The sequence below is a fragment of the Merops nubicus genome, unplaced genomic scaffold (assembly GCF_000691845.1).
Source record: "Merops nubicus isolate BGI_N331 unplaced genomic scaffold, ASM69184v1 scaffold37928, whole genome shotgun sequence".
NCBI classification, from domain to species: domain Eukaryota; kingdom Metazoa; phylum Chordata; class Aves; order Coraciiformes; family Meropidae; genus Merops; species Merops nubicus.
In genome coordinates, this window is record NW_008628763.1 from 18,180 (window position 1) to 44,036 (window position 25,857).

Here is a 25,857-nt window from a genome sequence, read left to right on the forward strand (position 1 = left end):
CACCAGTTTAAATTAGTAGCACTGCATGTATTTGCACAGCGAGTCTGAACTCCTCCCCTCTCTGTCTTCCCTGCACTGCTCGCTCACGAGTGGGAACAAACTCTGGCAACAACAGCAGGAAAAAAAAGAAACAGGGAAAAATGTTACTATTTCTGTGACACTTGGTTCGCTTTGTAGGATTTGAAGCAGGGAGGCAGCTGTTCTAAAACAGCTCCTCCCCATCTATAGGAAATAAAGTACTGAAGAAGGGGAGAAGAGTGGTTTGTCAGGGAAATTTCTCCCTATACTAAGTTTTCCAGCTACAATCCGAAGACATTTTGCAACAACTATACAAAATAATTCCAGACCCAAACACCTAAATGTGTGAGCTGGCACTGGCAGGATGCAGGAACCACAAAATCACGGTTGAAATGTGACGAGTGAATTTACTCTCGTTGCCTCACACACCAGGGGACCTCTGCAGCAGCAGCACCCAGGTGGAGGCACACAAGCAGGGATGCAGGTACTGCAGAGCTCTGCCCTTGCTATAGAGAGCAAAAGCAAGAACATGCTGCGATATCCCTGTGCATCAGGGATTCTTGCAGGGATGGTTTTCCACTGGTCTGTGATCTTTCCAACAGCAGGGCAGGAATCTCAAGCATGCTCGGTAATGTGCCTCCGTGTCCCTCACAGACGTATGTTATCCAAACCCAGACATTCTGCTTGTCAAGTACGCTAAGCTGAGCAATAATTAGTATGTGTTTTTTGACACCCTAGCTGCAACTCGCTTGAGCGTGTTTACAACCCTCACTCATCATCTTCAGATATTTTCCCACACCTAGCCAGGGACCTGCTCCTTAGTCTGTAGACACATAAAGAAGACATTGGACTAATGTGTCTGCGGTTCATATTCACTGCCTTGCCATCATCAGTACTTTTTCTTGTAACCCCCAAAACAACTCTTCTGCCAAAACAAAAGATTCTAAACATAAGTAACTATCTTTTTTCCACCAATACCCCCAAATATCAAACAATACAAGCAGTTGAGTGGCCCTGCAATTCAAACCAGTTGAGAAGCACAATCCTACCCGGTACACTCTTTTGTATGTTGCCAGAAATCCAAAAAAAAGGGGCAAGACACAAGCTTTCATGCCTTCCCTTCCACAAAATATTCCTCTGGAAGTCACATTGCTACCAAGAAAACTGTTACATAAAATTAGTTCTTCTTTAACTTCCCAAGAACCTGAGCTGCCCAGTAAGAGCTGTGTAAAAGACATTTATCTCCAAGACAGAACATTTAGATTATCAAATAGCTCTGAGATTGCATGCCACCTCCTTGTACTCCAGAGATACTCAAAACACTACATCTACATTGGAAAGCAGTATATTGTCACCAGGACGTTGTGAATATTTCAATCAGCAGTTTAGAACTTTTTTGCACCTCAGACCACTGCCAAGCCACCAAATTTTTTTGTGGATCAATGTGCAAATGTATTTTGATCAAATAAAGGCGATATGGTTTTGTTGCACAACAGATCATTTATGCATCAACCAACGGGCACCTTCGGGCAGAGTTCAGTGCTGAAAGGCAGCGCAGTCATGTTGAAACTGGATTAGGCAATACCTCTGGCTCTCCCAGGCTATGAACTGGGAAAGCATGCAGTAGCTTTGCTGTCATCACAGAATACCAAGTCTCAGAATTTAATGCAAACATGTGTGAGAGGTTCATCCTGTATCACAATTCCTTGTCCACAAACAGCAAGGATTCTACTGAAGTCTTAAAAGTGAAGATGCGTTCTTCTGCCTGTAGCACTTCATCCGCCTTAAACATTACTTATTAGCAACTTAAACATTTTCAAGGTTTGAAGAGGCAAGTTCAAGTGGAACAGGTTCAGCATAGGAGCTTGGCAATACAAATCTCTACAGCCCAACAAACACACTGAAACCTTCACGACTGGCATGTTGAAACTGGTAAGTATTTAAATGCAATTTCGGGCCTACAAAAATACATAACAAACAATACTAACTCATGAGCTTCAGTTTTGGCAATAACAATTTTCAGGTATTTCAGATTGATAAGATTTTACAGAATTAACTCCACAAACTATTGCTGATACTTCTACAAATGTGCATGCAGTCAACAGTACAATTTATGTGGTCAAGTGCAGGCATCTGCTGAACTGGGCTAAAGCATGTAAGTGCAAAAAAAAGTTACCTACCTAACATATCATGTAGGAGGAGTCGGTATGGACCCTGTATGACCTTGAACTAAGTAACAACCACAGGCTTTTTGTGTTCATCACTACAGCGGGCACAGCTTTACTTCAGTAACCCCAGTGACTGACGCTTTGGAGCTAGTACTTTATTTCCTTCCCCACACTACCAACTACAGTCAAAGCAGAGTTGTCTCCACTCCACAGTCATGTGCAGGTGCTGAAAGACCTGAGGGTCCTCTTACATTTGCTATCGAAAGACAATCTTGGAAGTTGTAGTGCAGTATGTCTGTCCTGAGCTTATGCTGGAAGTGGAAAGGACTCTCTTCTCAGATGGGACATTTTTTGCCTGCCCTGCTACTGAAAAGTGGGATGGCCTTACAGGCTTGAGTAGGCACAACAATCTGGCTTCAGCATACATCCCAACTGTCACCTTTTGTTCAAAAGAGCCCCAGCTCTGGATGAAAGAGACGTGTATGTGCAGTAGCTGCACTGGGTGACATGAGAAAAACTGAAATTATTTCCACAGAAAGACAAGTCGCCTGTCAGTTTCGCATTTTAACTCATAAGTTTACTCTGAAACTTCTGAGTTACGCAAAGCAAAGAATGATTTGGCAGTAGTTAGAAGTGCTTAAATAACAAAAGATAAAGGATGAACAAAAATTATGCTTAAAGTTATTTTATTATTCTTACAGTTTAAAAAATAAACTTAGCCAATGTTGGCACAGCTTCCACTACACAGCAAAAGAAAATTTTTGTTTTTAAAATAGACTTTGGGAGAGGGAAAACAATCCCAGGATAACACTCCGTGCCACTCTCTTAAAACCAAAGTAAACAGTTCTTTTTCCTCCAAATAGGCATTCAACTGAAACCTAAAAATATATTAGGCCAATAAAGTTACTTTACTGAATTAATGTGCAGCAAAAAAGCAAATCAAATCAAAATACATAACTTATGTCTGGAAGTAAGGAGTTTGTTTCACGACGATTCATCATCTTTTTCTCTAATTCAGCTTTCTAAAATTTTTCCATCAAGCTCTTTATAGGGCTAAGTTCCACACAGAAAAACACATGAGGTTCTTGAGATTGAGAAGTGCAACACTAGCAGTTCCTTGTCAGTTGGCACCTTGTTCTGCAGTGGCAGAGATTGATGAAGGGCTCCACAGACCTATCACATGATTTAGCTTTTGTCACCATCATCTTCTCCCCAGTTAATTGCACTTCTTTCTTCAACTGAAGTAACTGAATTCTTAAACAGAAGTTTGGACATCTGACTGCAGTTTGGTTGGACGGCAGAAGTTCTGGCACCACTGTCATTCTTTAATCTAAAAACATAAGCAAATGGGAAAAAAAATGAAGTAGTAAATGTAAAATGATCACACCTTGTTTTTCAACTTGACATAATTTACTGCGGAAAAAATAGTTCTTTTGCACTGAAATTCTCTGGAACAAGATCCAAGTATTAAAACAGTAATTCCCAAGTAACAATCAAATAGTTTAGTCCCCAGTTCCACAAACATTGAGCATCACAGATCTAAACAGCACCCCACTTGCTTCAAGTTAAATTTAATGGAAAGTGAGTGCAAGATTAAAGCCCTAATTCTGGATCCTATTTAAAACCAGACAGATTACAAGCATTAAATCTCCATAAGGACCAGAGCCTCTGACAGACCTTGTACATCATTCCTAAGCACACAGGGAGAAGCCAGAAATTCTCAAGCTCTAGTTCCAAGTTTTGACATTAAATGACTCATCTTTATGCCTCAGTACCAGACCCTGGTTAACGTGACTAAATTACTCTCCCTCAGGCCTAGAATTAGAACTTGAATTCTAATCCAAAAAACATAATAAAGTTTCTTAAAGTTACAGACAGAGGGACATTCATGGGTTTTGCTCCTAAATAGAAGACAAAACATTTATATTTAGCCCCACAGCCTTTGCTTCCTTTCACTTGCACAAGACCAGAAATGGTGACAAGTTTTCCTCACATCTTGCTGAAGCACTGTCACTTTTTCATCAGAATAAATTCACTTCCAGGCCGAAGGCTGTAAAACAGGTCTGAACCATAAAAGCGAAATGCTATGGCAAAAGTTAACACCATTCCTTCACAGTATGGAAAGTCTTTTACAAAAATGCCATACCTCTGTGACAACTCCTGCAGCAATAGTGGAACCACTGTAACGTAACATAAATCTCCCAAGCTCTTTGAAATCTTTATACAACTCTAGAGCAACTGGTCTTTGAGTTTGTAGTTCTATTAGAGCATTCTGTCCTTTAGTCAAGAATCTGCAAGTAAATAAGCAGAAAACTGTATTATACATATACACATGCATAAATGAAAAAGAGAACAATGAATAAATGGAAAAAAATCAACTTCAAAAGCCAAACGTGTAACAATCAAGCTTGATTTCAAGTATAAACCCAGACACTGGACTGAAAACTCATTTGCCTCGAGCACACCTTTTAAAAAGGCATTTTAGTTTTTTTCAAAACCTTACAGAGAAGTGCATCCACCAAAAAATTTAGCAAATTGCTTTGAAGTTATCACATTAATATCTGTTTTTTCAGGTCTGCTAGAAATCAAGTCTTGTTTCAGACCCAGTGACTAAAGAGCCAGGTCACTGCTCTGTAGAAGTCATGAGTTTTCTTCCCATTACATTTCAGCAACAGTTTCTGTCATGCAATTTTTGGAAAAGGATTATTCTGATAATGCTGCATGTATCAAATAGCATTTCTACCCAAATACAGGCTTAAGTAACCAGAGGGATGTTTCCATCATTTAACTTGTATGGGAAAATTTCCAAACCTCTTTTATCTGACCCACTGTTTAGTTGCATTTAATTTAGACAGTAACCCATCTCCAGAATTATACCAAGGATCTCATGCTACTAAAGGAAGAGATAATGTTAAAATAAACAAGCAAACAAATAATCCTCTAAGTGCAGGGCTGGTCATGTAGGATCCACTCCAACTAAAACAACGAAAGCATATTCTTTTAAATACAGTATTGCTTTACAACAGAATCTGCTTGATATACCATCTATTAATCAAAAGTCAGCCCATTTCTTGAGTAATTATTAACTGTTTAAAACACTTACTTAGGTTTCTTCTTTGTCACTTCACCAGTGCTTTTGTGCAGGACACTCAACAGTCTTCTAATAGTAGCAGGTTCACTTAGGGTTTGATAGTGTAAAAGAACCTAAAAATGGTTTGGGTTTGTTTGGTTTTTTTTTTTTTTTTTTAGTTATTAAACATTCTACAGTAATCAAAAAACCCAAGTGTTAATACTTGAAAACATCAACTTCTTCTAAGACTGACTACTTAAACAAATGCTTGTAAAACTTTTCTCACAGGAGTCTCTGCATCATGCTCGGTAACTGTGCTTAGTTTCTAAACTTCATGATCTCTACAGACAACACAAAGGTCAGGTATTCATTCATCACCAACACATTTTTCATCCTTAACTGTCTTGTCACGTCAGTGCAGATCTGTAGCATGACCTGATATTTTACTTGTTTTAAAAGGTATCTTAACAACTAAGTGAATCACTATACTCCTCAAAGGCATGAGCTTTCCAAAGGACAGCCTAGCCTGACTGTGGTGAAGCTCACGTTCTCTGAAGTGGCTCAGCTATGTATTACAAGCCAGTAAGAATATACATAAGAAGCCACAATAGCCCTTTACATCCTCTTCAACTTATAGAAGAATCTGTGCCTTCTGGAGAGGCAGAACCACTTCTGGATGCTAAACGCCTCTCATATTTGGGGGGTCAAACATGGAGAGGAAAAGCCCTGAGCAACCCGTAATGAACAGAGGAGTTTCACAGAGACTTACAGGAAATCCTTTAGTGATTGGAATTTCAACATTGAAGATGAGAACCCGAGCTCTGAAACGAGTGCAAACTTTAACAGGTTCCTTGGGATCACAAAATACACAGCCAACACTACAAGAAAGGAGAACAAAAGGAACTGCTATATAACTTAACAGGCAAGTATTAATCACTCTCCTAGAAAAAGACAAACACTTAAGACAAGCAGAGCAAAGACAAAACCAATTTAATATAAATGGGGAAGGCAGGAAGGGGAATAAATAAACCAGGAACACCGTATTAAAACCTGTAACAAAAATAATTCCTAGACAATGTCTACAATATTTTGTGGGTATGCATGAAAAGGTCTGCCTAGTTCAGTGAACAGTTACGTCCATTGTTAATCAGTTTCTAAAAATGTCACTGTTTCCTGTGTGTAGGTACTTTGAAGAATTAGACTTTCATTCAGAGATTGCTCCAGATCAACAGCATAAAATACTGCAGGGTGCCCAAAATTGCAGTGCTGCTGCCTACAACTCAACTATTTTGTGTATAAAGGAACATAGTGATCAGGATTCTCAAAACTTAAGCTCTCAGCAGCATTCATGTCCAAAAAATTCTACAAGGAGTCACAAGAGAGCTGCTGTTTGTTACAAGTAAATAAGGTAGACTAGACATGGCTTTTTCACAGTGGCTAGTTTTACCTATCTAAAATTAAAGGAAAATTAATCTACCTAGAAAAATATGGTTGAATAGAACAAACAGCATGATTAAACATATGTTATTAACATTATGTAATCAAATTTCATCAATATCAAGAGGACTTAACACTTTGTAATTTTTCTTGACAAATCTAAACTATCTCCATAAGATGAATGACATCAAGGCAAAGAATTGACTCAAGCTTTCATTCATTAAGTAGAACAAGACTTCCCCTCTGTTCCCATTTGCCACAAAGGATCACACACCATTATGAAATGGCAATACAGAAAAGTCTGTACTCTTCCTTTAAAAGCAGAGCATAAATTTGCAAAACTATCAATGCAAGGAGTTTTTTAAACAGTAGTTTGAAACTCCTCTGTCTGAAGTCCAACTGGAATGTAAAAAAAGCATAACAAATTATGGATCTAATTTTCTAGCCTGAACAACTGATGCTTCCCTAAAAGCTTGAGGCTAACACTTAGCATGAAACCTACAGACTGAAACAGACACAGAGATCTGCTGTGTCTCACTGAACGTATCAGACCTCCCTCCACCCCAAAAAAAAAAAGTCAGCAAAACATTTACCAAAACAAATGCTACAAGCAAATAAATAAATGCGTTGAATAAACAGTTTTCATCAATTCCACTTGTCCAGATTTACTTATTAGTGCGTAACAGCGGTTGTTTGGATGTGTTTTTTTAGAATGACTTATGATTCAATAAGGTCTTCAAAAACTTTTGGTTTATTTAACAGTAAGGATTTACTTAATTTGGCAATTAAAATGTCCAAGGGCAAGTCTTAAAGAAAAAGGCTTTGAAGGTCACCAGTGTCAGCACTAGGGTGAAGAATGAAAACTAACAGTATTCTTCTGAGGTTGCCGTTGTGCATGTAGCAGATGTTTCCAACGTTTGCACATGCAAGCCAGGTGATATGCATCACTTCAGTTTTAAATATCCCGGTAGCCACATCATTCTTCAAGTAAACCGCTGATTGTGAAGTGTAATAGTTATAAAGCTTTTCATTAAAAACAAACCGTTACTTAGACTGAAACCCAGTTTTGCTCACTTGATTTTGATGATATCCATGCCGGTCAAAGTGAGACTAACATGATCTCCTGCTGCAGCCCAATCAACTGGTTCATCGTGCAGTGTGATTCCTGGAAATGAGTAAGAACAGAACCTCACAGTGAAGTACCTAGGTTCTGAGCTACAAACAAACAGCTCTGTTTGGGCCATTTGTGCTTCATCAACCATTACTCATCAATTTTCAATATGAATGGGTTGAGAGTAAAAGCTTCTTAACCAAGGAGGACCAAGGAAGCTTCTTCCCCCCTTGCTGAGGACTTACTCTTCTCTCACCCCACCCTGCACAACAACATGGCTTTATTTAAGCCAGAGGAGGGGACCTGGCACTTGTCACACAGCACGGATGACGCAGTCCTGAAAATGCCGTAGCACCAATATCTCTGCATCTGCCCCACCCATCCTTTCAAGCATACGCACGCCCTAGACCGCATCTTTCATACACTTTAATGGTACTATCTCAACTTTCATTTACCTTCAGTGGGTTTGCTGACTCTTTCATAAAAAAGTATAACTTGAGCCTTCTGCTCACGACATCGCGTCTAGCAGAAAGCATCTTTAACAGTAAATTTATCCCCATTTTAATGTATTTTAATCACTCTATAAGATAACCTGCAGGTGGATGAGCACAGAACTAATTGCTCCCGACAACATTTTGAGGTTTCTGGTAGACACCAAAAAGGAAAAAAAAAAAAACAAAGCACCAAACCAACCACTTTTTATAAATACTGCATACATTTATAGGATCTGGTTCTATTTCCTTGCAGATTGCATTTATTGATTTGCAAATCTGTTCCCAAAAAACACTTGAATAATGCTTTCTGGCATGTTTTGACAACTACAAGCACATTAAGTACTGCTTTTTAAGCAGTGGTGATAATTATTTCACAGATACGTGTCATTCTCACAGAGTAAGTGAAAGTCAGCCTCTTGAAAGGAAAAACTGGAATCCTAAAGTGCACACTACCTTTAGTAAATATTGTATGACAAATTATCTCCTCTCTACATCAAAAATAAATAATACATAGCTTAATGAACTAATACCCCCAAACTTCATCTGCATTTCAGCCATATTAGAGGCAGTACAACAGAAAAGTCATAGAATTGTACCACTGGGAATACTCAAGTTGAAATACATCTTTTTCCATGCTACTTCCTCAACTCCCAAAACAGGAGTGACTACAGGAGCCTGGTAACCATATTCGTCCACATTACTGTAACATTCCTCTGCATGCAAACAATGTACATACAACTGTATAAACAGGCACACTGAGCAGCTTCCCAAATTAGCATTGAACGAGCTGGTTCTGGAACAGAACAGTTGAACCAGCACATTGTTGAATTCAGGCTAAATAGATACAGAAACCTACTCACTTATCCTAAGGGCTTAATTGTTTACTCACTGGTTAATGTAGGAAAATCATAATTTTATCCTTCTGTTTGCATATGAAACAAAACCAACTCCACAGTAAAATGACAGCAAACTTAAACAGAAAACAGCTAAATATTTAATATCTTGATTTAGCTGTTCCTCTTTTCAAAATCTTATCTATTGAAATTTAAATCCAATTTTCTTCTCTTTTGTAGTTGCTCAGGACAATTACATGCTGCAGATTTGTATATTATGAATGGATCAGTGACAAATCCCACAAACATCAAACAGCAGCCTTAATTCTCAGGCTTTTTCACATCTAATTCATAAGATGAATTTTAAAGGTTGTTCAACATCCTCACACTTCCTAACAGCAGTAACACTCCAAAAGCGGAATGTTAACAATTCCTGTACTGCATAGTTTTATAGACATTGCTGGAACTAAGATAGTTTTACAGGTTCTTCATAAAGCCATGTCAAAAGCCATGAGGCTATAACATGTGGAATATCTGATATGGTCAAAAAAAAAAAGAGACATGCAAGATTTCACATACTCTTCATAGACATATTTATACAGACACAGTCACATCTAAAGAAATTCGTTTTATGCTTTCACATTTTATGTTTGACAGTTAGTATCAGTTTGACAGTCTGTTACCATTTCAGTAACTGTTTCTAGCCCAGTATTGACCTGAAAGTAAACACGCTTCTGAAGGCTGTACCTTTCGCAGTGCAAGTTTCATTGGGAGGCATGGCCAGAAGTCGATCTCCAACTTGAATATAGCCTGCTTCTATTTTACCAGTAACACAAAACCCTGATCCTTGGTCTGTAATAAACACAATAATAATTAAAAAAAACCTTAATAATAAGGTCAGTTTCCCATCACAAGTTAAACCTTCAGCAATGCATAGGTAAGTTTTTAATATAAATTAAGGTGGTTTTGTTGCCCCCCAGCAGTGTTCAGTACTTGCAAGATAGCGAGCTCTGCATCATAGTGAAAATGAAACATTACATTTAAAACCTCTAGATCTTATGTTTTTCAGAAGTAAGGGAGAAACAATCTTCTTTAAACAAATGTAGGTACATGAAGAAATATATTTTATTTTTTAATATCAGGTTAATGCCCTTAATTTCTAGTAATTTAATTCATCACTTTCTCACTACAATTACAGACTAAAAAAAAAAAAATCCAACAGACCTTTCATATAAATTCTCGGTTCATACAGGTGCAAATTCCTATGTCATTTACTGTTTAACTGAGAATCCTACGTGCTGTATCTGCATATTACTTTTACTCCTGGGAAGTCAAAGATTAATTCAGTTCTGTTTAATATCAGGAACCATTATAACTGTGGATGACAACTATTTCTGAATAATAGACCTGCAAAGCTTTTCTTCTTCAATGTGCTAATATTCTGTTATTTAAATATGTCAGTAATTTTCAACAAATGTGCTACACATGAACATTTATATACATACACTTTAATAAATGCCTCATGTCCTTAGCACATTTTTTACAGGTGTTTTAAAAACAATCACCTGAAGTAATTCTACAAGGACATTTTCAGTGTCCATGCAAGCAATAAATACACCTTTAGCTGAACATTAGAATCCAGTGATAAGCAAGCATCTTAGTATTTTGCATGTCACATTAGATTAAAAGTTAAAGCTGAATTCAAAAGAGTAAGTTGACTGTAAATCTTGAGGTCACATACTACCAACTTGCTCTGCTGTGTTCATCACCATTATTGATGAATGCTTCCATCTATCTAGGTAGAAAAATACTATCATCATGTCTGCAGGCTAATTTTCCTAAATTCATTCTGGAAAATGAAATGCATGCAGACAATTAACAGATAGGTTCTGCCAGGATATCTTCTTTGTCCTCAGGATTTGGCTGCTGGACAAGGCTTTTCTAAAATCAGGCCAAATCATACTCTAGACAACACTATAATATGGTAAGTGGGGATTGGGATTGATGCAGTGATGGAAGGAATTTACAGGGACCTCTTGGTCAGAAAAGAGACAATTGGCTTGGAGAGAATATCAGGAAGGCTATGGAAGACAACAGCTAAAATCAGGCTGAGGGAGATGAATCATATGTGTGGGCAACCTTAATAGAGAAAGGGGTTTTCCAAACTACGTAAGAGTATACTCAGCACTCTCGCTTTTTACACACTTCTATGGATAGCTCCTCCTGAGCATGCACAGGCACTGGAATAGAGCTGAGAGCAACTGTTGCTTCACGTACTTGTACCTGCAGCTGCTTCCTCTGGCAACATCCAAGTTAATTCTGTTTTGAGATCACAAGGCTAGAAAAAAGCCTAAAAAAGACCTAAAAGGCCACATTTTGTGATAAACTCTGTATATGTAAATTGAGTCCCTTCCAAAGCCATTATTTTGTTTGCATATTTCAGCAAAAATCAGACTTCACAGAACAGATTTAGTCAAAATTGCTCATTTTGTGAAACTTAGCTCAACACAAAAATGATTATTGCAACAAAACGCTGTGATAGTATTTTTAATGATCCCAATCAATAATCATAGAATCATAGAATCCTTTAGGTTGGAAGGGACCTTTAAGATCATCATATCCTAATACATTTTCCCACTACTCACAAAATTTTTAAAAATTAAAAAAGTACAGCAGCATTCTAGGCAATGAAGCTAGTGGTAATAAACTAGGGTAAATTCTCATGCAGGGTTTCGATATTTAACATTATGGCTTCAGTACCTTAAGTCAGCTAATTCAGGACACGTACAGCATCTAATGTTTTCTAAAAGACCCATATGAAAACTGCACCCTATATATAATTTAAGGTTTCTTTTAAAGTATGAATTTCAATGATACTTGATTACAAATATTAACATTTCAAATCAAGCTGTCATTTAGTTTGCAACTTTTCTCAAGGGACCTACAAAACACTTCAAATGGGATGAGTGTTGCAAACTCCCATTTGTAACTCCTAAATTACCTGTAAATATATAGGTATTTAACAGAAAAAAAAAAAAAAAGAATTTAAAAAATCAATTTTACCATGAAAACCTTGAGGGGTCAACAGAGTATTTTCTCCAGACAGTGGGAATAAGAACTGGTTATAGTTACTTGCTGTCTGGATCTCTATTAGTGTCAGGTAGTAACCAGCTGCTTTCATTACATCCTTGGCTGGTTATAACAATCTCACCACCACCCGCCTTTTCTTGCATCTCACACCCCCTCTCCCCCCTTCCCCCCCATGATTTTTATGCAAAGATTAAAGAATTTATCATTATTTACAGCTACAAAAATTAACATAAAAAGAACACATCAAATTTTTTTTAAAATCTAGGAGTGTAGTGTAAAAGAGCCCAAAGTCACACTCCTAAAATGCTTAAGAAATGTAGATTTAGGCAACAAGAACCAGTTTGGGAAAGAGAAATACCCAAATTCTTTCCGACAGAACCATCAACTCATTACATAGCCTTTTAGCCAGTCATAAAGGTTTTCTTCCTCAATTTCTTTCCAGTTTCTTAAGTAGTACTATCTAAAACTTGACAAAGAACAGTGCTTGAATATTTACTATTCCTGTTCAAGACTACTGATACACAAAGCTCCTAGTTTAAGTCTCTTTTTTACATCATTTTTCAACACGTGTTAAATACTGGTGAAATGAAACAACCAACCTTTAAAAACATCAGCAACACACAACCTAAATGGTTTATCCACTGATCTCTGCGGTGGCTTGAAAGAATCTGCAAATAAATTGATAAGACTTTTTAGAATTTCTGCATTCAAGAACTACCTCAGTAATTTTTCACTTAGGGTTAAATCAACTGTATTACATACCAAAGGCTTTGTCCCACATTCCCCCAAAATAAGCTTTGATATACACAGGACTAAGATATCTTAGTTTTAAAATGAGAAAATTGCACTCACCAATTTGCTCTAACAAACACTTTCCTTTATACCACTGTGTGAGTTCACATGACTGACCCCTTGTGACCAGATTTTCACCACCAAGGCCACTTGTAGGGATATAAGCCACATCTGATTCCTAATTAAGAAAACAAACAGAAGTTAGGCATACATTAACAATGGGATCTTCTAGCAGAAGCAAGAGGTGCATTTTTTTAAAATTACACATCTAAACTATAAAAGAAGAGTTGGCACATTTGTATTTGCCCTGGAGAAAACTAAGTGGATCCATTCCCTTTCTGTTTACCTCTTGCCTGATCACAGTGCTCCAACAATGATTTGGAGATATTTAAACACAATGACAGCAACATTAACAACTAGCAACGGCTGCACATAATAGTAGCATGAAAGTGACAAAAACCCTGACTTTAAGAAAAGCTCATCCTATCCAAATGCCTGAACAAAGCAACAAAGACCTCAGAAATTTACATTACCTTAAAGCCAGCTTGCTTAAGAAATTGGCCGAGCTTACTCGTAATTTCCTGAAATCTTTCCTGTTGCCAATTGACCTAAAAGGGAAAACAGATTATGATATAAAGTTGTAGATTTTCAACCTTAAGTCGAACACATAGCTGCATGTCATCAACTCTGTAGTACCAGTAGGTGTTCTTCACTACCGTACCCAATGAACTTATATTAATATTAGATGCCAAGGTGGCTGGATACACAAGAGCATACACAATAACCAGTACTGACAGACAACTCCCTTCAAAGCCCTTCAATTAAATGAAAAAATTACACACGTACCTGGTCCATTTTATTGACTGCAACAGCTAGCTGTGTCACTCCAAGAGAGCGCACTAATAATCCATGTTCTCGAGTTTGTCCACCCGTCTCAAACCCTGCTTCAAACTCTCCTCTGCTAGCATCCACAACCAAAATAGCCACATCAGCCTATATTTAATAAAAAAAAAACCAAACAAACATACAATCAAAGGCATTAAGAGGTGGAAATAATCTGGGTAAATACATAAATCGGCAACATTTCACACAAAATGTACTTTACACAGGAGAAGTCCTGATGAGCTTCAAACGTAATTGAAATTGCTCAGTCCTATCTGTCATACCCACTTCAGTGAGATATTATGGCATTATGTCATCTCACGTCATAAACCACCATTTTCTGTTAAACACAGGCCAGCTCTTGGTTTTGGAAACCCGTCCTCTTCAAACTACTCACTACGGATGTACTGAACAGATCTCAACTAAACAAAAGCAGCCCATGCTCCAGCAGCTTAAGAATGGGTATAGGCACAATTGTCCAGTTCTCCCTGCCTCGGTCTGGACACCTCCACAGTGAGAAACTGTGAAAACTACAGATAATCACCTCAACATAAAACTGGGACAATCAGCTGACTGCATGTTGGATGTGGATGGTTCCTAGTCCACTCAACTCATTGGAGCATGCCAGGATCACAAGGTGGAAGAGACAACGTATCCTGTTTTATCATCTAAGCAAGCTTTCTGCCACAGCATTAAGAGCAAATAGATATTGCAGTCTACAGCACTGCACAAAAGTCAGCATGTAAGCACAAGGAAAAATAACAGATTTTGCCGCTAGCCTTAAATGCTGCTAATATTTCTTCTCTTTTCCTTCATTGGTAAGTAACAGCCAGTTAGATCATCACGTCCCAGGCAACGGCAACAGAAGTGAACAATGAAAGTATTGCTGTGTCAAGACACAGGAGTAAAATTTCATGACAAGAGGGACATAACGGAAAGACAGATAAGTGGCACTTTCTCCCTTTCCTTATATGCTTATTTATGCTTTAGAATGCCAGGAGAAAGAATAGAGACAGCACATTTTCCCGGCTCTGAATTCCCCTTGCCTTGTCCTAGGTGTGAAATCCCCACAGCTCATACAGAGATGGTGCAACTGTGAGAACAGGAAAGGACAAGGGATGAATTTCCCCACAGCTCTCAGCCTCGGAAAAGCACTGTGGTAAACTTCTCCCTCAAAAAAAAGACATCCTGTATTTTATAAATTATAAAAACTGTACCTCAGGACTTACGTGAATTAATCTCATCTATCAAAGGCCAGATCCTGGCCCTGATAAGGCTAACCTTTATTTTGCATAACAGCAGTTGGGGATTCACCTCCTAACAGAATTCTCCACAATAAAAAGGCATCCGAGCCATTCACGTTTGCTTTCTTCCACCCATTGCTTCAGCACTGAGCCTACTCTAATAGGCAACAGAAACATGCAAAATTTCAGTGATTCCTTAACAGGCTTCAGAAGAGACCAGTCCCTCATCATCCTGTGAGCTGAGGGAAACACGGAGATACGAGGTCTTACTTGGCCAGCCTCATCTTCCACTGAGCTGATACAACTGCTGGTGGATCTGCAAGTCTTCTCTTAATATTTCTATCTGCATTACTTTCCCCTCAAAAGAGAAACCTGTTTAAACTAAAGTTGTAAAGAAAATGGCATGGCCAAGTTGGCATTTTCCACTGTTTTGAAACTGAAGATTTATTTCTAAACTCCCAAACTTCCTACAGCATATGCTCCACAATACAGATGACTACACAAGCTCAACACCACAATTTGCAAACTTCAGATTATTCTGCAGACTAACCACTGTGTCACAAGGTCTGAATTCTTACCCAGGCTCTGCTTCAGAACTAGAATACAATTTTGGGCAAACCAGTCTTCTTACAGTATAATTCTCTATCTGTATATCATGCTAACAGTACCCATCGTCATTGAGATCTTAAGATAAAAGTTGTATTTCAGAATCTAATGACATGCACAAAGCAAAAACCTCTACAGCATTTTAGCTTTGGGAAAAAAAAATATTTGATTACACCTCCTTTGGAGAATCAATCCTACGATTCAAAAAGGGTGCCTTTAAGTGGAAAAAATTTCACACGTTTTATGTCATGGAACCACATTATTCTTCCAGCCTTCTGATTATTTCCATAAGTAATTAACCTACATGAGAATAAGTGCCTTACTGAAATCAACAGGTAGTGCCCAGCACTTTTGCCTTTCCTACTGTTCCTAAAGCATGTAGCACATAGCCTCTGCAAATGTCATACTGACAAAACAGATGCATTCTGCATAAAGTTTATCTATGTTATGTTTTCTCATCTCATATAAAATATTTTGTTAAATACAAGAATGCCTTTTGTTTGACCTCTCTAAACCTCTTTTAAGCTCAACACCACTTAAAATCTTCAGCTACAAGACCCCTTTCACAGAATTTGAGTAGACATATGCCACATTTTAATAGCTTTTAAAACTCAACTCTGATTTTAGCAAACTGCAACTTAGTATTCAAATTACTTGCCTAATAAAACTCTCCTCCAAAAAACTAATGTCCAAACAAAAGAAAAGCAACAGTATTTGAAGATAAATACACACATTATTTTTTAAGTTTACAGAACTCACGGAAACCTCAGACTTCTTGGCACCATCAAAGATCCCACTTCATCTTACATTTTAAAAGAAGAAAACAAGTTTAAGAAAGAGTTATAAATAATGCTATTGAAAAAAGAGTTTTAGACCATCTCTACCTGTGCAGCTCCTGTGATCATATTTGGAATGAAGTCTTTGTGGCCTGGAGCATCCATCAGTGTAATTACTTTGGTGTTTGTCTCGAATTTGGTCATACCCACATCCATTGTCACTCCCCTTAAACAAAGCACACATCCAACGCACCATTAAAACTGTTTTGAAAGCTTCATAGGGATATAAAGCAAGCTATTAAAAACATAGTCATGAAATTATACATTTCATAGTTTTCCGTTGATTTAGTCTGAACAAAAAAGTTGGAAGAAACCTGCTTGCTAGAAAAGCAGACCTCTAGAGCCATCTTTTAGTAATGCTAGTCATGAAAAAACACACAGAACTCACAGTAGTAACTCTGTGCACCCTCAGAGCACGTCCCAACAAGCACAGTGAGAGCATGAAAACTGTACTGTGTATTTAAATCATTACTAATGTGACTTTTAATACTTAGCTCTTCAGAAAAGATCATCAGAGTAACAGAAACATAGCCCAAAATAAAAAACAGAAGGCATGAGATTATAGGAATACAATTATATACATGGAAAGATGCATGTGCAGAATTACTGATTATCAAGGGATCACAGAGATGTGCCTCAGTTCCAAATCTCACAGACAACCACACATTCTGCACAGTGCAGAGGACAGGATTCATCTGAACAACTGCAAACACCTATCATGGACATGTCTGTATCTGGGTTAGTCAACTGCATCTCCCTTTATACACGATGAAGACAGGTACTTTCAAGGGTCAAAACTTCTCACATTACCACAGACACTTAAAGTATCTTACTTCAAATGACAAAAAAAAACAGTTAAAAAAATAACCCCCCAAGCCAGAAAGTCTGTCTTCAAAAATACAAAGAGAAAACAGAACCAACAGGAAAAAAAAAAAAAAACCCAGAAAACTTTTCCTTCAATAATTACAAACTATCTTCTGAAAAGAATTCTGATACCTAAACGCACAACTGTTGCATACTAAATACAAATATCATAGGACCAAAGGATATCACTTTTAAGGCTCATGACAATTATTCCATCAACTTTACTCTGTTAGCATTTTGCTCTTCCCAGGCAATAAATACTTGTCTCTGTTTCTGGTGTCACATGTTAGTAACACAAGCTACCTTTGATAACTTGTAAATAAAATAACATATTTAATATGGTATTTCATTATTCTACTACAGATCTGAGAAAGGAACTGATCTTCAAAGTTTGTCCATCTTACACCCAGCTACTTCTACGGGGATTAAGAAAAAAACTTTTCCCCATTAGCTTTTCCTCTTTTGACTATAATGTCACAACATCACCACCACCACCACTAGAGTATCATCAGCCTTAACTGATCTAAGGCTACTTTTAAAATCTGTGTTTGGTCTCTGGGTTTGCTTCTCCCTTCCTTGTATCCACTCCTCAACAAATATCCCCCTACTCAGGTTTGTCTGTGCACTCCGTTAATGAAAGGACTCACACAGGCAAAAGTTTAGCTACACACAAGGACACTGCAGAAGTGTGCCCACCTTTGAAAACAAGAGTGGTTACACACTCAGCAGGGACTGCCCTTACTGCCTGTTCTTCAGCATCAGTTTACATTGCCAAGGTTGTCTTTCTAAGCAGAAGAGCTTATAATGCTATGAAACCATGGGTAACAAGTAACTGTAAAACTATAAACACATAAGAAAATGCCTTTTAAAATTATTTTGTGAGCACAGAATATGTCTTTAGCTTCCCATATAGTGTTCTCAAAAGCTCCTAGAGATTTTTTTAATTAACTTCACTGCTCCCCCATTACATATTTTTCAATATGACTTAAATTTTGTATTTCAAGTTAATAAAGGCAGTTTATAAAGAATTCAAACAATTTATTAATTTTTGTAGATTTTTATATTCAATGTAAGTAATGTGATTGACATTTCAGTCTTCGTTTATAACACTGACACCTTTTCAAAGAAAAAAAAATTAACTTAGAACTTTCCCACACAAAAACTAAACAGAGAAATTTGGCAGCAATAAACCAGTAAAGCAGCTTTAAATATACTAATTCAGCTAGTAGAAGTGTTCTGCATTGTAGTCCTACTCTGCACTCCACAACACAGAAATACATGAAGAAATATTCAACTTCTCATTCATTTTTCTTACAACCAAACAACAATATTTTTTTCCTTTTGATTACGTGCTCATACACACAAAGAAAAATATTTGCTAGTGAGTACTGAGTAAATATCTGTACACATTTCTACCAAAGTATTATTAGTAGAGCATTATTTCCTAACAAATGCTGTTCTTTCAGGAAAAAAAGGTTAGTTTCCATTAAAAGATATTTCTACCTTTCTCTCTCTTCACCAGTTTCATCCAAGACCCATGCATAAGCAAATGAAGCTTTGCCAGCCTTCTTAGATTCTTGTTCGTATTTGTGCATAGTTCTTTTGTTCACATGTCCCAAAAGGTAAAGCAGATGACCCATTAAAGTACTCTTTCCTGCATCAACATGTCCTATGGAGGGACAAAAAATACTATATTAATTTTACCAATTCACGTATTTTAAATATAGTACAAGAAGAATTATACTAAAACATACAAAGATTACACACACTAATAATGCTTATGCAGTCCATAGATTTTCACAGTCTTGTACAATGGACATAGAGACAGTTTATTGAAACAGTCAGTTAGCATGACAGCCATAGAGCACCTCCAAATTCATACTACAAAGAACACACTGCAAGAAAGCAACCAAACCAAAGTACATTTTACTATACTATCAAAAGGAAGCTAAGTCAACCTCACTGTCCTAGTCCATCTGAATGTACTCCCTGAATTATGGTCATTACTCCCAGAACAATGGTCAAGCAGATGTGACTGAAAATAGTACGAGGTTTTCCCTTCTCTGGAGAAAGGACAGTTTTGCTTCTGCATCACTTCCAGATTCACTCAACACAGTTTTCAATCTCTGTATTTGTAAAAAACATAATTTAATAGTATTACCTATTACCACCAAATTAAGCAGTTGCTTTCCTCCTTGTCTCTTCTCCAACTCTGCTTTCACATCTATTTGTGGTTTTGTCTTGCTTGACTTTTTTACTGGAGTAGGCACCATATTCTGCTCTTCTGAAACCTGCCCTACTTGGGGTAAAAGAGCAGATTTTGAGACTGTCTCAAGTACCCCAGAAGCTACACTGGCATCTTCAGTTAACAGTCCTTTCTGAGGTGTGTTAACAAGGCCATTTTCTTCAGCAATCACACTAGGGAAAAAAAGAAAACACAAGGAATGCAAATGACAAAGAAGCCACAGAAATACAGAAGAGAAATTGAGTTTTCGCTTCACTATCTTGTAAGCCCCAGACAAAGAGTAAGTGATAAGTCCATTAGGGTGGCAACGATAAGCAGCTGGATGCAAACTGCAGAGATACCAGCTCTGAACATCTGGTCTGAAAAGCACTGTGTAGAAAAGCAAGATAAGAAATAATCTTGGAAAATATGTGAAACAGATAAACAAAAGCTTCCCACAGCCACTTCTTTTAACAGGGACAGAAAGGACAGGCATCCAGAACACCTACAGAGAGCTGTTCCTCTCTGAAGTAAGAGCCTAAGTCAGCTTTGAAGCATCAATCCTAAATACACTACAAGCACTGCAGCTGAATGTAGCAATGTTCTACTGGGAGACTAGGAACATCACATAAAGAGTAGATGCTAAGTACATCTGTGCTGGAATTTAAGGTGCAATGCTCATATAGAGCCATAACAGATGAGTTACATTTATCGATACTGAGTAAATTTGGGCATAAAACAAGGCATCACACATCTTTCATCAAAATTAAGACTCTCTTCCATCTTTTCCCCCTTTATCAGATAAACTTCAGTGTCAGCATAACATCTAGCACTTTCACACAATTACTATGACTGGTGCCAATATGCAAAGGTCATACTGTAATGCAAATAAGGCATTTTACATTGGTATCAAGTTTTCTTCCTTCAAATTATATTATTTAAAGTTCTGGAGAGAAGTATTTGTATAAAAAGCCATATCAAAACAGCCTTTGCAGTTGGCAATAATTTTTGCTCCTTTTCAATGTCTGCATTTTTCCCCAAACCATTTCAAAAATGACAAAAAAGAATTTAAAAGGAAGATATTTCGAATTTAGATGAATCTGCAAGTAATGTGACCTAAAAACATAACTCTCCATGTTTTACTATAGCTTTCCAAAACATATTCAAAGCCTACTAAAAGACAAAAAATGTATTGTGAAAGACAGGTTATATGTAAGCTTCTAAATTCCATGTTTAACTAGGTAATGATTTTTCTTCTAAGCCCAGATGCTCAGATCTTCTTGGAGGCCAAAGCCTATGTCAGTAAGGACTCCAAAAAACCAAGATGGACACTGAGTGGTAGAATTCAAACTTATTACAGCACATGAATGAATCGCAGATAAAATAACTACTCTCTCAATTCGAAGTAGCTTTTATTATGACCACCACCACTTAAGGCTGCCAAATAGTTTTCATTTGGGGCAGTGCAAAGACAAAGTGCTAGATTCAAGTGAAATAATGAGCAAGACATGACTCCAGCTATTGTAACATTAGGCCTAGCTGGTTTTGAAAGGGTGCAATATTTGAACAGTCAGTAAACCATTCCATTTAGAATTTTACAGGTTTCAGATATTACCATGCTTTGGAAACCTGAAAACAACCTGTGCCATGATAAACCAAGATTTGCCATTTCAGAAGAAAAACATCAGAATGGGTAGAGTGTATATGATCTACTTACAGAGCAAGTCTGATAATTCAGCTTTTTGCTGACCAGTGTTGGAGACAGGAAGTTTATTACTAGTTACCTAAACAGGAAGATTGGCAGATGAAAGGGGCAATTCCAGTCTCATGGAAGTACATGAAAAGAGATGCCCCAAAATAAGACCTTGACGGTTAATTATTTCCCATGGTAGTCAGACCAGTAGTTTATTGAAAGCTTAGTAACAGGTCAGAAAAATGCTAAGGAGCTTCATGTCTTAATAGTCAAGGAAAAATTGAACGGCACTGAAAATCCTTTTCACTAAGCCTTTCCCACTGAGATGTCTCTAAACTATTGAAGTGAAAACTTCTGTCAGAGCTTACAGGATAGCATACTAGTACCTAGTATGTCAGTAGCACAGGCAGTTGAGAGTATAAACAAGTGCATTGCATTAGCAAGCACCTTCAGTAGCAAAGTTCCAGCTTGGTCTGTGTTCTGTTGAATGACCACATAAAAAAAATAAACAAACTGTATTTGGAGGAAGAGCACTTCCTAAGCAACTTCTTGTGCCTCTGTATGAGAACTCAATGGAACTCCCAAGATCAGTCTCAGTTTGCCAACATCTGTTTCTGTCTTACCACATCACTGCTAGCTGTTAATGTGTAGCCATTGATTAAGCAACTCTTGACTGCTCTGAAAGGCCAGAACCATTACGCACCTTGTATGCGCACTGAGGTCACATGCTCAAAGCTTGATCACCAGCAAATCAGGCACAAATGTCTGAAGAGCTTACTACAGCTTTTTGTTAGGAAAACAGCAGACATACAAGAGCCTAGAAAGGACCAACATTTAGTCAAAAATCAAAACAGCCAGGCCAGAGACTTCCTGCACTGTCTTGCCAGCATGGACCACAAGAGTAAACTGAGTAAAATGTTATGGTTACGTCACCGTTTTCTGGGGAAAATTAAGAGGTACAACATATGTTGTTGTAAGGCTTGTTAGAAGACTCTCAACCTCACCTAACTGTTGAAAGGTTCACACCACCACGCGTTCAAAGAAGAACCTGAAAGCTTATCTGCGGAAGACTAACTGCATAATTTAGCTTTTAAACATTATTTTCAATCTTCTAGTCTGAACGCTTAGTGAATTATTTTTATACAACCGACTCTTTCGGAGTACTTACAGTCATTACAGGAATGTCTACATTTATTTCCCCTTTCAAAATTAATAATTACACAATATTGGTCAGGTTGGTTAAAATAATCACACTTCCTTGCTCAAAACATTTTCTGGCTTTCTTCAAGACTTAATAGGAAGAAAAAGCCTCGTAAATTGCTTGCTAGAGGATCAAAAAAACAGTTTGTCAGAAGTGAGCAAGCTCCATTTTCTGTAGACAAACCCATTAAGAATATCCAGCAACAGGGGCAACGAATGCTCAAAGCGATTCAATATTCAATAATCCATTAATTTTAAAATGAGATTAATTTTTTAGTATGAGGTCATACTGCATAATAAGACCGAATCATAAAGACTGAATAGCTAGTCCAAGAATGGTTATTTTTGCTAATGCTAGGCTACTGGTAAAAACATGGTCCATGAATTACCTTTAAGATCCCATAAAAGGAGACAACAAAAACTAGTTCATACACACCATATCATCACCTTCTAATGGTGTCTCCACCAACAACCATACAAATATTTGGAGTTAGAGTAGGGGGCAGAGCTACAGGTGTTTTAGAATCCAAACTGCTACAAATAATTGATAGCACTCAGTGGTGCAAACTATGTACTTAGATATTTGTATTACTATAAATCCTTTGCTGTACATTCATCAATGCAACAGTAACAAAGAATCAAAAGAATGAGCCTTTTTTAGGTATTAATAAACACAAATTCATTCTGCTCTCTGACAATTCATCCTTCCACTGTCAATAATACAGAAGATAACTGCAGAAGGAAAAACCCCAACTCTGATACTAATGGAGTTGAGGCAAGGGTTAGTGTTTTGCTTTGGTTTTTAATTTTAGAAATGGATGTGTACGAAGTCATTAAAAGCCTGCAAGACAATGCTAGTGTGCTTCAGCTAACCACAACATATTTAGCATAGACTTTAAACCTAGACTGGGGAAAGGAGCGTCAAGCTCCAACTGTTAGCAGAAGAATCAGGAGAACAAATGTCACTGTCCTACAGCAGAGAAGGAAAAATATGATGCAAATGGAGTTAAGGCCTCCTTCCCCCATTTTTCATGCCAAGGTCCTAGTGGCTTGGCAATGCCTCCACAGTGGCCTGTAGGACAAAAGAAGAAAGGAGGCCATCATGGATTCCTCAGAGCAGGGGTCTTTAGACATGTGGATGACTTTACCATTTAAATTGTATTTTTTTCCATATTCATTGATTGTCTGTGCTCCAAATCTCATGCTCTTTTACAAATTGCTCCACTTCTCACCTATTGTTCCTCCTCTAAGCTAAATGTCTGATGTGCATCCAAGTTCTACAACAAAAGAGGCTTGTTCTCAATTAGCATTTTAGCAGTACCACCAAATAAGTGAGGTGATTTAAAAAACACCTTCATGATATTGAGGATTTATCTAAAGAGATTACCAGCAGGTCTTGAAGGCTTAACTTATTCTGTCACAAAAAGCAATAAGTCACTAAATTTGAAGCAACCATGACACAAACTATTTCAGGGTCCCTGAAGAGAAGCAGAGTGGCTGAGAAACATTTTAGTGTCAACCATCTTTCCTCAGAGATTGTCTCATTACTAGCCTATCCAGGAGTTACTCCAGTTTACAAGTCAGGAAGCACTCTTCTTATCTCATCCTTCCCTATGGAGCAGGCACACATGCACAAGGTGTGGCAGTTGCCTAGTATCAGATTCACAAAATTCTGTATTTGCTCTTTCTTATAAAAAAAGACATTTTAAATTTTCATTATTACAGCTAAAAATTTGAATCACTACTATCCAGGACTAGCTAGCAGATCTTTTTCACTCACTTAAGATTCCTTTCTTTTTATGAACTTCTATCCAAATTAATCCACAAAATTTCATGTGATAAGCTCCAACTCACAAGAAGTGTAGCAAAACACCAGAGACGAAGGTACCATGACATTGACAGGAATTTCGTGATCAAGTCCATTTGTCACACCCAGAGGCACTGATGAGTAAAGGCAAAGTGGGGCGAATGTTCCCTTTTATATACTGCAAGTCTCAAATATCACAGAAAGAGGATTTTGAAAGGCAAAAAATATCTTCATTTGGAGCTTATTGTATGTAAGGAGCTGAAAGTGGCATCTCTCAGCAATGGCATTTAGCAGGATAGTATAAAGCGAATAATGACATTAGCTTTACACCTTGTATTAAACTTGTCTAAGAGACTGAGCAGTTGCAATTCCTCATTCACCACTGTTATCAAACATGCACAAGATACTCTTAAATAAAGGCCATGCTGCCCTCTTACTTCCCAAAAAGCTTTCCAGATCAGAACTACAAGCACTGAAGGATGAAGTGAGGATGCTGGCACTGCTTACAGTTGAAAAATCTTTTCCTGAGGATGAACTATGGAATTTCTTGCCACAGATTAAATGGCTGTTATAAGATTGGGTTCGAAACCAGAATAAGTAAGAAAAATCCATTAAACATTCTTAATAGAAACAGCCTAATAAAAACAAACAAAAACAATGGTGAGGAGCCACAGAACACTACACATAATGACATTTCATGGACTGTATTCCCAACACCCTGTACTTAAATAATTCTTTATTCACTGCTGGCTACTGCTGTTGGAGGTAGATTGTGATGCAGCTGGCTGTTTTCATGCTCTCACAAGACATCCCCTCAAGAGTTCCAAGTCAGGGTAAAATCAGAACTACTGACCAACCACTCTAATTTAGCTAAAGCATAAGGAAGACCGATTTCTTCTCTACAACTGTTATACCCTGAACACCTGTTAAAGTAAATAAAAGCTGCAGAGGAAGGCAAAGTTTAGCCATAAATGATTGTTTTCCCCACAAATTACTCTTAAATGTATTATTTCCTTTGAAGAACAAGCAATTACAGTTAAGATTTATTGATTTCATAATTCCACTTAGAGAACTAAATTTAAAATAAACGAACCCCAAGAAAGTTCAGTATTCTATGAAGCGGATGTTTAAATAATCTGACTAGCTGATACCTCTCTGCACTATTCATAGTGAAAGGATTTGTTAAACTCAAAACGTGAGGTACCATCTTCTGAAAGTAATTCTGAGTCAAACGAGAAGCTAAGATGGTTAGTTCTGGAGCATGACACTAAAACTGCTATAAAAAATAGAAAAAAAAAAAAAGAAGAAAACTTGCTACAGGTGCATCAGTCTGAAAGAAGAGCTGCTGATGTACCTTGATGTACAAGGGCTTGGCTTACCATGGAACTTCAAATCCCATAGATTGTTTCTTTCCAGACACTGTCATTTTGGTAATTTTTGGCAGAATTTCAGATTCCATTCTTGCTGACTGGGAATCCCTTGGTTTTC

The 25,857-nt window shown here is 37.5% G+C and overlaps 1 protein-coding gene across 1 annotated transcript; it reads right to left on the bottom strand.

Moving 5' to 3' along the window:
* Positions 1-2,882: 2,882 nt before the first annotated feature.
* HBS1L (HBS1-like translational GTPase) lies at positions 2,883-25,857 on the bottom strand (the record flags this gene model as incomplete). The annotated part of the gene is made up of 14 exons (XM_008946731.1): positions 2,883-3,516; positions 4,333-4,477; positions 5,290-5,390; positions 6,026-6,134; positions 7,768-7,858; positions 9,879-9,983; positions 12,821-12,889; positions 13,074-13,191; positions 13,547-13,621; positions 13,860-14,006; positions 16,630-16,747; positions 18,949-19,114; positions 19,607-19,863; positions 25,749-25,857. Coding segments are annotated over 14 exons (1,622 nt in total), but the record flags the coding sequence as incomplete, so codon positions are not given.